At 35.6% G+C, this 16329-nt stretch overlaps 1 protein-coding gene across 9 annotated transcripts in view; it reads left to right on the forward strand.

Moving 5' to 3' along the window:
• MAST4 (microtubule associated serine/threonine kinase family member 4) overlaps positions 1-16329 on the forward strand; it is a 207803-nt gene that overhangs the window by 142481 nt on the left and 48993 nt on the right. For 5 of the 9 annotated variants that reach the window (XM_039365211.1, XM_039365227.1, XM_039365262.1 and 2 more), the window contains 3 exons: positions 3509-3597; positions 14723-14792; positions 15885-15905. In XM_039365211.1, coding sequence (XP_039221145.1) covers positions 3509-3597; positions 14723-14792; positions 15885-15905 — 180 coding nt within the window. The remainder of the gene's footprint in view (positions 1-3508; positions 3598-14722; positions 14793-15884; positions 15906-16329) is intronic. The other 4 variants (XM_039365220.1, XM_039365235.1, XM_039365251.1 and 1 more) reach the window with 1 other exon arrangement.

Consider the following 16329-nt stretch of genomic DNA (forward strand, 5'->3'; position numbering starts at 1 on the left):
TAGAAGAAGAAGAAAAGCAGTTTTGTCATAAGACTTCACAGTTACAAATACATTTATAATTAAGAATCTTTGTATTTAGCACTACAGGTTTTGCACCAAGAGGTTAAATATGTATGTATGTATGTATGTATGTATGTATGTATGTATGTATGTAGGTCTTTGGTTGTTTGGGTTTTCTCCCGCGTAAAATTGGAAGTGTCTTGGCGACGTTTCAACGAACTCCCATTCGTCATCTTCAGGCTGGTGTTTTCAGCTTCGTGCTTCGAGCAGCAATGTGTGGTCTTAGCTGTTTCTTCCTTTTACCTGCCAGTGGGGGTATGAACTGATTGGGTGGGAGCTTGGCTGTGTTCTGATTGGGTGGAGGTGTGTTCTGATTGGTTAGGGGCTTGGCTGTGCTCTGATTGGCTGGGGGGTTGGCTGTGCTCTGATTGGCTGGGAGAGTGTTCTGTTTGGTTGTGCTCAGGTTAGTCTGAGTTGCAGGGGGGTTTAAGATTTTTGGCTTCGCGTTTGTGGTCGTGCCTCATCTTCATGGAGGGTGTCAGTTTGCTTCATGTGTGGATTGGAGGGGTTTAAAGTGGCTAATGATGCAGCTGTGGTCTGGCTTCTGGTTTGTGGTCGTGCCTCATCATCGGTGTGGCTTTGGGTTTGTTTTTTGCTTGGATGTGTGGTGGTGACATCCTGTGTGGTTTTTGTGAGTGTGGGTCTGGTATCATTTTTTGTGTTAGGGAGTCGTTTGTCAATAAGGGCGGGTTTCCAAATGGCTGGTAGGCGGGAGGTATCATCTCGCTTGTTCATGCTGTGTGGGCGTTTTTCTATCTCGATGGCTTCTCTGATTATTCTGTTATTAAAATGTTCACTTTGGCAATGGTTCTGGTATTTTTAAAGTCAATTTCATGTCCTGTGGCTTTAAGGTGTTGGACCAGGGAAGATGTTGGTTCCTATGTTCTTATGTTCTTCAGTGCGTGCACTTATTCTTCTGTTGGTTTGTCCGATGTATGTGGTGGGACAAGTGGTGCATGGGATTTCGTATACTCCTTGATTTTCTAATTCAATTTTATCTTTGGGGTTTCTAAGGATGGCAATTCAGAAGAGGAGGGACAACGATTGAGAATTTCCACTACCCCCGCAATGTTAACACGCTTGCAAAAAACTAAGAGAGCGATAGAAATTAAAGCCCAGAACCCCTGCATCACGAACATCGGAGATATCCCAATTAGCGTGCAAGGAGATACGTTAGACAAAGATGGGGAGAGATCTTTAGACCCGACACCTCACCAACGGGCCAAAGATAATTATAACCATGAGATCACCCCCATAGAAAAACAATCCATTGAGCCACCCCAGCCAGTCTGGAACATTGTGCACGACCATTCTAATGACAGTTGGGCACGAGGGAGGGGCATTAAGGATGAAAACAAGGATACTCATAGAGAAAGTGACTGGGTGAAGCATGATTGGAGAAAGGAAAAGGACAAATACAAACTACCACTCGAACCCAAAAGGGGGAATGGATTGAGAGATAGAGACAATCGAAGAGACAAGGGGTTTACATCACCTACCTTAGAATCCAAAGAAAAGAAGGTAGATGAAGATACACACGCAGCTAGGAAGGACAGAAAGAAACGAACCACCGGAGCACAATTCAACCAATTGGGTCCGGTGACGAGATCGAGGAGCCGAGTGCAGACTCCGGCCTGCCTATAAAATGACTCTCTCACACCCTGAGGGTCCAGCCCTGATGATGCCGGCAGATGACGGCGAAAGCTTGGCGTTTTTAAATTAAACTCTTATAGTTTTAATCAATACCTTGGTGTTCATTTTATTTTAGATATGAATATTCCCAGGGTTCATATTTTTAGTGTTATTAACTATATATATATATATATATATATATATATATATATATATATATATATATATATTCATTATTTTATTTGGTAGGATTTAAAAATATTGAAATAACAGAAGCTGGCTGTTTATTAGATGCTTAATAAAACGACTCATTCGTTGTTTTTTAGCGTGAATACAAGAAAAAAATCAGAATAACAGTATTTAGCAGATGGGTAGTGTTTTTCCTCTGGCATTCTTCTCAATCTCTAGAATAAACATGAAGTAGAGAAAAGAAAGCTGGAACTGATTCGATTGATTGATTCCTTTGTTTTGATCAAAATGAAATAATAGAAACATTTGAAGCCAAATTAGTTCATGAGATATAGTAAATAACGTGTGTTATGGGAATCTGACTGAAACCTGTGAGTCAAACTCTCACTAAAGAGGCACCAGCATTTATACGCCAGGATGTTTATGAATAGTGAATCATATAATATTGAACATTAGAAGCAATAGTGATATAATTTAATGGAACTGTAAGCAAGATTCGTGATCTTGGGTCATCATTGACATGTAAAATTACTCCCAGATATAAAAGGAGAATGCAGTAAGACAGTAGAACGTGTGTTCAGGAGTCTTGAATAACTCATTCAAGAGCTTGAATAAACAGTAACTCCTTAATAATTCATGTCAAACTACACGCATAATTTAAAGAGGTAAAATCCTTGCTTAAAGGATTATGGGACTGGTATGCTATATAGCAAGAATGAATGGGTAAGTGCTATGGTGTAATTGCAGGCAGGTGGGGCTGAGGGTGGCTGGCAGAAGTCCAGCTGAGACTTGTATTTGCTCTACTGGGGGCTTCTCAGAAAAAAAAACAAGCAATGGGAGTGGCTGACTGGACAATTTGTGACCTCCTGCCGGCTTCCCCATTAACTTTCCTTATGGGAAGGTGGCAGGGAAGGTCGCAAATAGTGATCACATAACCACCATTGACTATAATTTCAACATTTAGAAATACTGTTAAAAATCTGCAAAGAATCCTTTCTATTATGAATTACAACTATAATATTCCTGTCATCTCTAATTGAGAAAAATAGTAATTGGCAGTATTTGAAATGCAAAGCATATGAGCAAAGGAACACATTTATCTTTGTAGTATATGCCACTTCTATTTACAACAAGCACAGATGTGAAATTTGCCTCAATAATTAGATTTTTAATTGGTATATCATAAAAGAGATCAATCATTCCTCTGTTTGACATAAGGAAATCCATATAAACACAAATGCGTTGTATTAATGATTTTTTTCAAAATCATTTTTTTTTCTTTTTCCTTACCTTTAAGGTCTTTGCTCTATATTAAGTAAACTGTCATTTGTAATCTAGAATAGGAAAGTGGAGGGTGAATATGTTTGCTGGATAATACTTGTATTAAATGTGTCTTAATTAATCTTAGAATCTTTTCTCTGATATATAGGATATATTCTACTTTGCTATTTCATATATAGGATAATAACTCTAGGATTTATTCCTTCTATTTCAGAATGTAACAAGTTTGTAACTTAGTGTTGAAATAGATGACTCAAATGCTATTCTATGCTTTTGAGTTATTTAAATATTAACTAATGATTTATAGTACATTATCATTTAATAACCAACTACTCTTTTCTTACAGTTGTCGGACAAGTAATCGAAAAAGTTTGATCTGTAATGGACAGTCTTCAGCTATGCCTCGGCCCCATTCACCACTTTCTGCTCATGCAGGTAATACCATTGTTCTTTTAAAATTTATTTTAATATTTTCAAAAAGTTCCTATTTGAAATTTTCTAAAAATGTATAGTATGTGATATGTTATTGTAGAATTTAATAATATGAAATATAGGTTTAATATTTATTGCAATAAATTTGACATCTATTTCAGTAATTCTTGCTTATAACCACAGCAAAAATCATTGATAAGATAGAAGTGAAAAATTGTAAATATTGTAAAAAGAACCGAGGTGGCGCAGCAGTAAGAGTGCAGTACTGCAGGCCACTTTAGCTGACTGTGTTCAGCAGGTCAGCGGTTCAAATCTCACCGGCTCAAGGTTGACTCAGCCTTCCATCCTTCCGGGGTAGGTAAAATGAGGACCCAGATTGTTGGGGGCAATGTAAAAATATATATATATATATATATATATATATATATATATACACACACACACACACACACACACACACACACACACACACACACATACATACATTGCTTACTGGTGTACACCACTTAGAGAGTGCTTGCACTTAAAGCGGTATATAAGTCTCATAAATAAATAAATAAATAATGCATTGTGAAACAGTGTAAACTGATCATTGCATCACTAGTTGATTTCTCTATACAATTTGACATCAGTTACCCCTTTTAAAGTAAATTGGTTACTATCTTTTATCAAAGGCAGAAGTGACATAAAATAGATTTGGAACTATAACTCAAGGCAAAGCAAGTATAGTTGATATTAATTGTAATAGATGGTACAAGCTTATAGATAGAACTTTGCTACATTCATTTTTGCTAGATCCTAATGAACTAAAACAAAGTACAGATAAAATGTTTGGTAAAAGGTTGGGTAAACTTGGGCCAATCACAGTTCACCTCATAAGAATTTTGATGGTGATTAAAAAATAGGAGAAGGAAGGAGAATTAGTATAATGGAATGTATGGATGACCTTGGGGGATGAGGGAAAGAGATACAAGAGAGGGAGGAACCTGAAGTCATTCATTATTATTTTATTAAAAATAATAAAGGGATTAAAAATATTTTTAAAAAATCTAATTAAAAAAGGATTAATAACAGCTTTCAGAATTGTTCTAGAAAAGAAGAAAGGTAAAAATACATATGCTATTTCTTAATGTCCTCCAATCCACGTTAACGAATATGTTTCAAGATTAGAATCTCCAAGTACTTTGCCATTATAAAGATCTTCTTCTGAATCAAGTTAATTAATAATAATTAAATAAAGTTATTAAATGTTTCTGCCACATGATTCCCAATGATTCTCAGCAGTTTTTAAATGTTTTTAACAACAAAAAAGAATAGAACAACAGCACAAACAGAAGAAACGAAGTTGGCAGAGGAAACAAACCCAGATGGAAACAAAGAAAAGGGGCATCAGTCATCCTTGCCAAAGGTTTGGGCAAAGAGCTATATTGGAGATGCCAGTAGAATGGAGACCATTCAAATCTTGGGGACGGGGATGTAATAAGTAATGATTAAGTAGCAGCTTGCTCCAATATTTTAAATAATCAGTTGGTTTTACAAAACTCCACATATTCATGAAGTTGGTTATTGTTTTAATATAGTAATAAATAATTAATATCTTGAAGAGCTAAAGTACCTGAACTGAATGAAAAGAAGACTAATTAAGTATTTAAAAGGAGTTACAATGACTAAATAGAAATTAAAACAATAACTTAAAATATGCATCCAAGGCTCTGCCTTAATCAAGTTCTTCCCTTCAAAATGCATAGTAGGATACTTTGTAGCATGAGCTACAAATACATATACTAAAAATAATTGCCTTCTTTCTAGGGACCAGCATCTTCAGAGACCATATCTCCATCTTATTCAGAAGCTCAGTCACAGCTTTTGCACAAAATATCTTAATTGCAATTAAAATAACTTGTTTGTCTATTCAATTAAAAAACAATCTCAAATTAACATTAAAACTCCTCTGTGTCTTCCCCATCATATGTTGGAGTGGCATCTTCAAGAGTTAGAACCATGATACTCAACCTCAAAGTTCAGTCATTGAGATATACATCAATGAGATGTACCAGCTCCAGCTTCCTGTTCCAAAGATGCCTTTGCTTCTCTGTTGCCTGCCTGCTGTCATTTGTCATATTTGCTGTCATTCCCATGTCACCTTCCATGACTTCTCTTGCTTTGTCTGCCTTGTTCTTTTTTCCTGGTAATTTCTTTGTACTCACTTCAACTTTAAGGGGACACAGATTGGGTAAGATAAGACTAAAATTGCTCAGAGACTCTTTACATTCTGAGCCCTTAGTAAGAGTGCAAGAGACTTGCCATTTTGGGAATGGGTGATAAAATAGGATCTGGCGGTGACATCTGTCATCAAACCTGTCCAACTTGACCAGGCACAGAGAGCATCTTGCAATGCAAAGCAGGATAGAATGCCATCCTTGCCCAAGCAGCAGGAACAAGCCTCTGCCAACCAAGCTTAAAAACTGGTTGTGTTTCAGAAATAAAATAAGGTTGATACATTCTCTCAATGATCTCACTCCAAGGCATTTTGTTGTCTGCCATCTTCGTATAGCACTGGCACTAATTTCCTCATTTTGCATTCCAAAGATCAGATCCCATTTTCAGTTTGGCAGTTCTGTTTCCATTTTTTGCGTAGCTTGAACACGTTGAAAGGGTCTAGAAAGGCCTGCAGCAGCTATTGGTATGCCCATCATTCTTATTGTCCATGGCAAGAGACAGAGGCTGCCTGGACAGAATCTGAATTCTCTGAGAAATAGAGAATTAAACATTCTGGGAAGTAAAATCAACATATCTCAAAGTTACCCAGTTACTCTGGTTGCTGTTCTACAAGAAGAAAAGTAAATATAAAAGGACAAATATACAGAGACAAATATGACACTCAAGATCCATCTTTCTTTTTCAGGTGCCCATCACTGAGAGCCAAAGCAGAAAAATATTCTTTAGCATGTCCTCCTTTAGTCACTTCTTTTTCACTAACATGTTTACTATTTTTTCTGATTGAGTAAATTACAAAGAAATGTGGAAGAATTTCTGTCTCTATTGAATCTGATTTATCAGCCCTCTGACTGAAATATCAGAGTATAATTTATTCATCAAATGAACTGATAATAACCCTAGAGAATTACATATTTTTCCACAAATAGATATGTATGTAGATCATTTTCCTCAATATTTTAGGTCATGTTTATAGAGAAATATTGAAAATTCTGAAGACTTCACAAACTTTTAAGCACCACTAGGCACATTGCATTGAGAATCTCTGTAGTTCTTTAATATGAGAACTTCTAAGAGAAGTTCAATATCTCCTGTGAACCTATTCTGTCCACTTCCACATCAGTGGCCATCATATTATCTTTAGGTGATGAATTTTACAGGTCAGTGATATGCTGTGATAAGAGATAAAGAGATTACTTAACAAAGTAAGTGTTAAGATCTAACTAATACATGTGTAGTTTTCAATTTGGTCTATTTTCAATAAACTCATTGAATACTTGGACTTCAGTAAGGCATTTGATAAAGTAGATCACAACCTACTACTTGACAAGATAGAAAAATGTGGGGTAGACAGAACCACCACCAGATGGATCCGTAGCTGGCTGACCGGCCGTACTCAGCATGTGGTCCTCAATGGAACCACATCTACATGGAGGGAAGTGTGTAGGGGGGTGCCCCAGGGCTCTGTTCTGGGCCCAGTACTCTTCAACATCTTCATCAATGATTTGGATGAGGGGATAGATGGGGAACTCATGAAATTTGCAGACGACACCAAGCTGGCAGGAATAGCCAACACTCCAGAATACAGGCTTAAGATACAGAAGGATCTGGACAGACTTGAACACTGGGCACTAACTAACAAAATGAAATTCAATGGTGAAAAAAGCAAAGTTCTACATTTAGGCAAGAAAAACCAAATGCACAAGTACAGCATAAGTGGCACCATGCTCAATAGTAGTAACTGTGAGAGGGACCTCGGAGTCCCAGTAGACAATCACCTAAATATGAGCCAGCAGTGTGCTGCAGCTGCCAAAAAGGCCAACACAGTGCTAGGCTGCATTAACCGAGGGATAGAATCAAGCTCACGTGAAGTATTAATACCACTCTTCAATGCCTTGGTAAGGCCACACTTGGAATACTGCATCCAGTTTTGGTCACCACGATGTAAAAAAGATGTTGAGACTCTAGAAAGAGTACAGAGAAGAGCAACAAAGATGATTAGGGGAATGGAGGCTAAAACATATAAGGAACGGTTGCGAGAATTGGGTATGTCTAGTTTAACGAAGAGAAGGACAAGGGGGGACATGATAGCAGTATTCCAATATCTCAGGGGCTGCCATAAAGAAGAGGGAATTAAGCTATTTTCCAAAGCACCTGAAGGCAGGACAAGAAGCAACGGGTGGAAACTAATCAAGGAGAGAAGCAACTAGAACTAAGGAGAAACTTCCTGACAGTGAGAACAATTAATCAGTGGAACAGCTTGCCTCCAGAAGCAGTAAATGCTCAAACACTGGAAGTTTTTAAGAAGAGACTGGACAGCCACTTGTCCGAAATGGTGTAGGGTTTCCTGCCCGAGCAGGGGGTTGGACTAGATGACCTCCAAGGTCCCTTCCAACTTTACTACTATTATTATTATTATTATAATATTATAAAATCAAATTGAATTTGTAGCCATAAAAGATATTTTCTTTTTTAGTGCCTTCATATTTTCCACTAGTGAAAAAAAATCTTTTGGTTAAACAGATTCCTGTAAGACACTAATACTATTTCTTTAATATTGAATGGTCTGAGCTGTGAATTTTATATGTGCACAAAACTTCATTCCAGACCTAGGAAAATAGTCCATTCCTAGGAGCCAAATCAATTATTTAGCTGCTACCAATATAAGGAAATGAAAACAATACAGTACTTCATATTCCTGTGTATGGGGATAGTTATATACCTCCTTATATTTAAAAGCAGGTCAGTATGTAATAATAAAAACAATTTCCAATATTTTACCAATGGCCACCTGCATTTTTGTACCTCCAAATTTCTCCAGTCTCTGGTGGGCCCAGAGAAACCAAATTTCAGATTGAAAGTGAGAAATTTTCTTAAACCAAATCAACTGCTTACTTCCACAAGACCTTTTAGTGAAAGGTTAGTATTTTCCTTACTGGAAAACAAAATATGTCTTCATATAAACAATTATTATTTTTGTACTTAAATAGTCTTACCTTCTGGGGTAATTAAAAGTATTACCTAACTATTTTTGCAAGCAAATATTGTGTCTTAAAAAGTTACTTTGCTATCCAGATGCGTAACTAGCAGTCAAACCTTAAAACATATATTTTGAAAAGTTACATGAATTGTAAAATTCCTGATTACATCAAATAATATACAAGCTGCAATATCAACTAAGTTTTTGGGATTTAAAAAAAAACTATTTCAACAATAGCTGTGCGTGTGCAATGATATTCCCCATATAATATATCAAGCTCAGATACATTACTATTTTAAATATTTGTGTGTGTCTTTATAGTGTGTGCCGTTGAGTTAGTTTGGACTCCTTGGGAAAGGAGCTGACAAGATTTTTGTAAATGATTTCTTCCTAAGAGTGAGAGAAAGAGTGCCAAGGTCAAAGTCGCCCATCTGGTTTTGCACCTGAGGTGGGACCGGAACCATGGTTTTTCAGTTTCTAGTCTGGTGCCTTAACTACTATACCAGACTGATTCACTCAGTGATGATTAGCTACTCTCAGTATCATTGTCTCTGTGAATAACTTGTGTTAATAACATATATAATGTCTGACCCCATTCATTAGGTTTAAATAGTAGTCAGTAATAGTTATAAACTACATGACGCTGTCTTTGAAAGCAATAAGCTTGGGAACAATAGGATTTAGGGTGGAGAAATATTGAAATAAATTATGTGAGTTATGAAGATTATAGCCAGACCCTTAATTTTAATATTTAGTTTTTTTCTCAGTTGCACACCATTAAATGTTCCACAGCAAAAAACTTCCCTTTTTAAAATCTTGTATTAAAATTTGTCCAACAAGAAAAATTCTTTGCAACCAGAATAAATTGAGCCCCTAAAATGGGCCAGGTAGGTATGGGACAGTGAAAAAAAAAAAACAACAGAATACATAATAGGTTAAAAAAAATCCATTTAAAATATATTACTTTGAAATGGTTGGAACAAAAGCAGTCCCATTATCCCATTTTTGTTACTTCATTTCCCATGTTGAAATTGTGGCCGTGCACAATTGTGGTCAGCACTCCATTTTTCTAAAATAAGTCTCATCAAACATGTAAGACATTTGCTCCAATAAGAAGTGCCAAACGCACTTACTTTTCACCTCTCTGTTATTTCTTTGGCTTTTAAAAGAAAAAGAGAAAAAAGTAACAGCATTTGAAACTCAGAAATGAAGCATTGGTGTTCAGCTCATCTCCCAAGTATGCATGGATACAAATAGGGTTGTGTTGTACATTAATTTCCCCTGACAATTCCGTCTCTTCCCTGCCTGATTAGTTTGTTTATATAATTCATGTTGTAAAACAGTCTCAATGCTTCCTCATTGTTTTCATTAGATCAAAATTTTCTCAAGAAGAGAAGATTATTTATTTATTTATTTTTTAAAAAACCCTCAGCAGCATAATAAATTCCCTTAATAAAATAGGAACTGCAATAGAGTAGTCGTAAGACTACCGATATATTTTGGGAGAAAACAAAGCTTTGGGAAGGAATTAAAGAATTAAGATCCAGGTAAAAAGCTGGGAGTTTTAAATGACAAAAAATACTTTCAATTTTCTTTTTAAAAAAGAAATATTTAAGCAGCCAAAAGCAACAGAAGATAAAAAATATGACATAATTTTCTAACAATATTTTTAAGATCTGGCTATATATAACCAGAACACCCATTAAGAAATACAAATTTCAGTTTTCCTGTTCAATATTCTTTTGTATCTTTAAATCTGACCTTCATTAGGCAACCTTTTAAGCAAGGGACCATGTTCTATGATGTAAATCGTGTAGCTATTCTATTTAAATTGGGAGAAGTTAATAGGATTGAAACCATGCAAGTCTTCTTCAAACTCATAAATATCCAGTCTTTCATTTTCGCAGATTTATGTTCTAATTAGAAGAAGCAGGTTAAATATGTAAAACATAAATATTTTAATTTGGCCAGTCAGGCTAAAAAAATTATCTGCCATTATACCAAGGTACAGATTAACCTATTATATAAAGAGGTACAGTGGCTCAGTGGCTTAAAGACACTGGATTTTCCAGTCTGTAAAGGTCAACTCTCTGTACTCCAGCAGTTTGAGTCCTAGCAGTGCATGATGGAATGAGCTCCCATCACTCACCTCAGCTTCTACCAACCTAGCAGTTTGAAAGCATGTAAAAATGCAAGTAAATAAACAGATACCACTCTGGTGTTAAGCAAATGGCATTTCGTGCAGTAGCAAGAAGCCAACTGGCGTTGGACCTGCTCGAATGCAAGGCAAAAGCCCTGGATAATGCCCCCAAAACTTCATTAGCCATTCTCTGTTCGCCCCTGCAGCAGACCCTGCTAGTTCGCCCCTGCAGCAGACCCTGGATAGCAATTCTAAGCAGCCAAACTATACGTATAATAACATTGTAGACTCTCTTTCTCTCATGTACAAATACCATATGCTAAATAAATAATAACATATTATATACACTATAATTCATTTCCATTTGTAGGAGATTTATGTTATACAATTATAATTAAATTGTTAGCACATTTTATGGTAAATAGTTAATCAATGAATATCTGATATGTCTTCATATTTTAGATGATACACTAAGTTAATAATTTAAAAGTTAAATTACTAAGTTAAAAACAAATATTGAAAAATGTGTCTTATATGCAGTAACTCAACTGTATTCACTAAAGTGGCATGATACATTTTTGTGAAGCATAGTATAGGCTTATCAAAGAATTTCTTTAAAGATACTAATTCATTTTCCGGCAGGCATTGCTGCTTATAAAAAGTTCAATTATCAATCACTGTCTACCAAGCATTCCCAATGTTTAGCAGCAAGTTGAATGGTTTTATGTAGAGCCATGGTGGTACAGTAGTTAGAATGCAGTACTGCAGGCTGACTGTTCACCCTGCCAGGAGTTCGATCCTGACCGGCTCAAGGTTGACTCAGCCTTCCATCCTTTCAAAGTTAGTAAAATGAGGATCCAGATTTTGTTGGGGCACTTAATACTGTAAAGCACTATGAAGTGGTATATAAGTGCTATTGCTATGTAAGAATAGTAACAAAGCCAAAAGAAATGCCCTCTTCTTTCTAGAGTTTGGAAGTATAATGTTCCATCTGATTTTAATAATGTGTTTATAGTAGAAACTTTTTTAAAAAAATCAATATGATGTACAGAATAAATAAGTAATAACCCAATGAACAAAATACGTGAAGCCCACGTTACTTTACCTGTAAATTTATGTCATTTGCATAATGATGTCATTATGGAAATAAAATAAAATACCACAGGTGATGTAATTTGTATTATATGCTTAATGTTTTAATAATACAAATGACCCAGATTGGTATACATGACCTAGTTTTGGTCACTGGTGTAAAAAGAGAAGAAGTCTCTTGAATCCATATTTGTTGATGCTTTATATGGCTTAAACCTCTCTGACTCAGGACCGCTAGAAATTTCTCAAGGGCCCTCAGAAAGCCCTAAGGGTCCTTTGTTCCTGGGACGGACCTTTTTAACCAGTCTTTCCATTTGTTGAGACCAAGCAAGCTGACAGTGTGTCTATTAATTAGGTATAGTTGCTTGTATGTGTTAGCCTTATGATCTACTGGATAAGTCTGGGTTCACCATGGAGATAATAAACTCTCAAGTTCATTCAGATCCTATCTCCAAAACATGGATATTAAAGACTAATATATTTGAGGACTCTACCATTAATCCAACAATGGGATCTGGGAGGTTGTTGTTAAGGAACAGGTCGGTCAATATATCAAAAGTAGCTTCATCTTGTCTTCTAAGACTTATCAGCCCTCTTATAAACCAGACAACAAACACAACTAGATGAACTAATTATGCTTTATTAGGCTACATTAACAGCATCTTGCAAGTCTGAAAGTACAAAGTTCCAACTACCAGTTTTAGCTGCTTTATCTATAAGGGCATTTCCTTCCTAAGTTTCCTTCTCTGACCAGTAAGCTATTGGGGGAGCTTCTGCCTGTCTTGTCTGATTGCTTCCTAAGGAGCATTTCTTCGCCTTGTTCTTCAGGTTCATCCACACATTTCACTATATAGGACCTAATATAACATGCATGCCCAGCCACTTCTAGGGTATTGTTTCTAGTCACTACTAAAATCGCACAAGCAGTAATTTCTGGACCTTCTTCCAACTATTTGCATAAAGGCTACCAATGCCCACAGAGGCTTGGTGAGTAAATTTTTGTCTTGTCCTCACTTATCATCCCTTTGTGATGCAGGCCATGTGTATGTTTCATGTCCTAATTACAGAAGAATGAGGTCTCATTATCCATTAATCTGATTAACTACAGCAGTCTTCTAACATCTCTCTCAACATACTCATCTCTATTACTGTTGGGCAGCAATTTGCCTACCTACTCCCACTTCACCCACTTAGAAGACCATACTTTTGCATGCTCACTTTTCTCAACTTTCTCAAGCCTGCTCAGGCAACCATTCTACCTCACAAGCTATTCCACAAGGGTGGCATTCCTTCTACCTCTTGTGCCAAATCCACAGAGTAAATCACGTCAGTCCTATTGTGGAAATCAGCCAATGGGCTCTTCCTAGGAATCTCTCATAGTACTTCACCTCATTTTTCCTTTGCATGAAGGTAGGAGAATGTATTTCACATATTTATAACAAGAGAATTATTAGCAGAAAATTACATCATTCTGTTAGGTAGTCTTGGCAAATAGCAGAATCACTAGGGCCATAGGTCCAACAAGTAGCCTTCCAAAACTTTGGTCCAGCCAATTCTGACATACCTCCATTGCTGCTGATATTCTTTACTTATCCTCCCCTATTTGTTCTAGTACCTTGAAAGCTTTTGTCAATAATTTCCAAATTCTTTCCAACCAATAAATATATCTTTTCTTCTACAAAAATTACATACACACCTTTGTCCCAAATTTTCCTAAATCTTCCTTGTAATAATAAATTCAATCCAAAAGCCCCCTCTTATTTTGATGTTAGGGGTTTAAATGAATTTTAATTGTATTTTCTTTAAAAATGCTAAAATGAGGTTTCACTATATATATTTCTGCAAATGAAATGTTATATATATATATATATTTACCTTGAATGTACACCCTGTCAGCCCAAATATGGGAGAAAGAAATCTTTTTTTTTAATATATGTATTGTGTATGTATGTATTGTATGTGTGTGTGTGTGTATACACACACACATACAATACATACATACATACATATATACATACATACATACACACATACACTGCTGTAATTGGTTGTATTTTAATATTATGTTTGGTCTAAATATATACTTTGGTTCAAAACTTTTTCCTCATAGGAAGGTATTATAAAATGTATAAATAACTAATAGGTAGAGGCATTGTAATCTGGAGAACTAATATTATTATATATATAAAACAAGATTTTTACCTTAGGTTCATAAATGTTTGTGGATTTGATGAAACTATATTTTCTGCTGAAGAAAAAAGGGAGAGGAAAAGAATGAGGGCATCCATCCATTTTAAGTTTGGCTCTATTGATTTGTTTTTTTAGTCCACCAAACATTTGGCTCCCTGAAAAATAAGGCCCTTGATAAGAAAAAAAGGGTGATATTCATCACCTACTTTTTCATTTGCATTTATTTATTATTAGTCCAAAGAGAGAAAATATTATGTTTGTCTGGATGAAAAGTGGGAGATTTTACACCCAATTATTACTAATCACATTCCTTGAGTCAGAACATAAGATATCATGCCAGATACCTTAATTAGACCACAACTCAGTTTCATGTAAGTATATATGACATGGGAAGAAGGAGCATCTAAATGAGAAAAAAATAATTGGAATTTATTACAAATTTTTATTGAACTTCAATGGTTTATGGAACTTTTTGTTAAGATATTTTATATTTATCTTGTTCATAACAGGCAGCAGTCCTCAAGACAGCCCTAGAAATTTTTCTCCTAGTGCCTCAGCCCACTTCTCTTTTGCACGAAGGTAAGAAAATATATGCTTCTAACATTAAAATTAATAGCAGAAAAATATTTTTGGTAATGATAATGCTGATGGTTGACTCTTTATTATTAGCTTATTTGGCAGTTCCTTGATTGGATATTGTTTACTTCTTGGTTTTTGGTTGATGTCAATCTTGGTGTTAATCTATGTTGATTGCTGGTGGGGAGGTGTTTTCATTTTTTTGTTCCAACCAAAGAACTGTTAGTGTCCTACAAACACTAACAGGGCAAACCATTAGGATATTAATTGAAGATATCTCTTCTAGCATGTCTTCGGTAATGAAATGTTTGCAAAGAAACAACCAAACTCAGAGAGCAGCAAGGACCCTTCATTTCATCCCTAAGCTACAAATATTCCCCTTTGTCAATGAGATATATAATCATTTGCAAGCTCTATCACAAATTATGTTATGGTAGAAGGCTACTGTCTCTCTATAAGATGTTGTCTAATCTCACCCATTCTAGAAGTGGAAGACTGGTATGCATGTAGAATAATGCTGACTGGAATATATACAAAAATAAAAAGCAATGTGAGATTTGATGCTAAAAGGCTTAATATTCTTGCTCTACATGTGTAGTTGAATAACCTCCTTTCTCTTTCTAATAGTGTTCTCTATTGGAATATTTAAAAATGAACATAATTTGGGAGCAATTGATGCTTATCTAATGCCAGAACTTAATTGATTCAATCAATTGATTCAAATTGTCCCAACATCTTCATTGTGTAATCACCTCCATAATCATTATCAAAAACTTCAATCACAGGATACTTGAATAAATATTGAAGAAATATAGGAGAGTCTTGCATAAGTGTTAAATAGAAAATTATTGAGAAGCTGGAGGGAATTAGAAATTTATGTGATTCACTTAAGTATATCTTTGTATATCAAAAATTGTTAACATTGGTAGTCCGATTATCTGTATTTTCTGTATATTCTGTATTTTCTACAGATTAACTGTAAAAATTAAAGCCACAATGTCTAAGTTATTTGAAGTTTCTGTGTAGCTTGCTTGTGCTTAAAAAGTTGTTTTCTGTGTTTCTGTCTAAATATATTTGGTACAATTACATTTGCAGTCATGGGCATCGAAATGAAAGGTAACTATCTCTTATCTGTACAAGCTGTGCTCACTGTTGCAGCCATGTCTTCGCAAGGCTGAATAGGTCATCACAGCAAGTCCAGATACAATCTGCAGCTATTCTGTTTTCTGCCTGCTTCCTTTGCCTCATAGAGAAAAAACAAGGAGTGCTTGTGTGGTGTGTTTCTGTGTTTCTTTTTCATGTATGTGTGTTTGGAGTGTTCATTCTGATATGATTAGGCACCTATCTCTGTGATAGATAAAGTGTTACATTCAAATGTGGGACTAAATATAACTGTGTTTCTGCATGCTGAAACAATTCTGAGCAATGTTGAGCAGAGATTTCTTATATGATGGATATCATTCATATTATGCATGTAACTTACTGTACAATCTATAGTTTGGTTGAGTTCCCTGATTTATGTATTGTTGATGTTTGTCTG

This window comes from Crotalus tigris, unplaced genomic scaffold, assembly GCF_016545835.1.
Source record: "Crotalus tigris isolate CLP2741 ecotype Arizona unplaced genomic scaffold, ASM1654583v1 scf7180000017592.2434428, whole genome shotgun sequence".
NCBI classification, from domain to species: domain Eukaryota; kingdom Metazoa; phylum Chordata; class Lepidosauria; order Squamata; family Viperidae; genus Crotalus; species Crotalus tigris.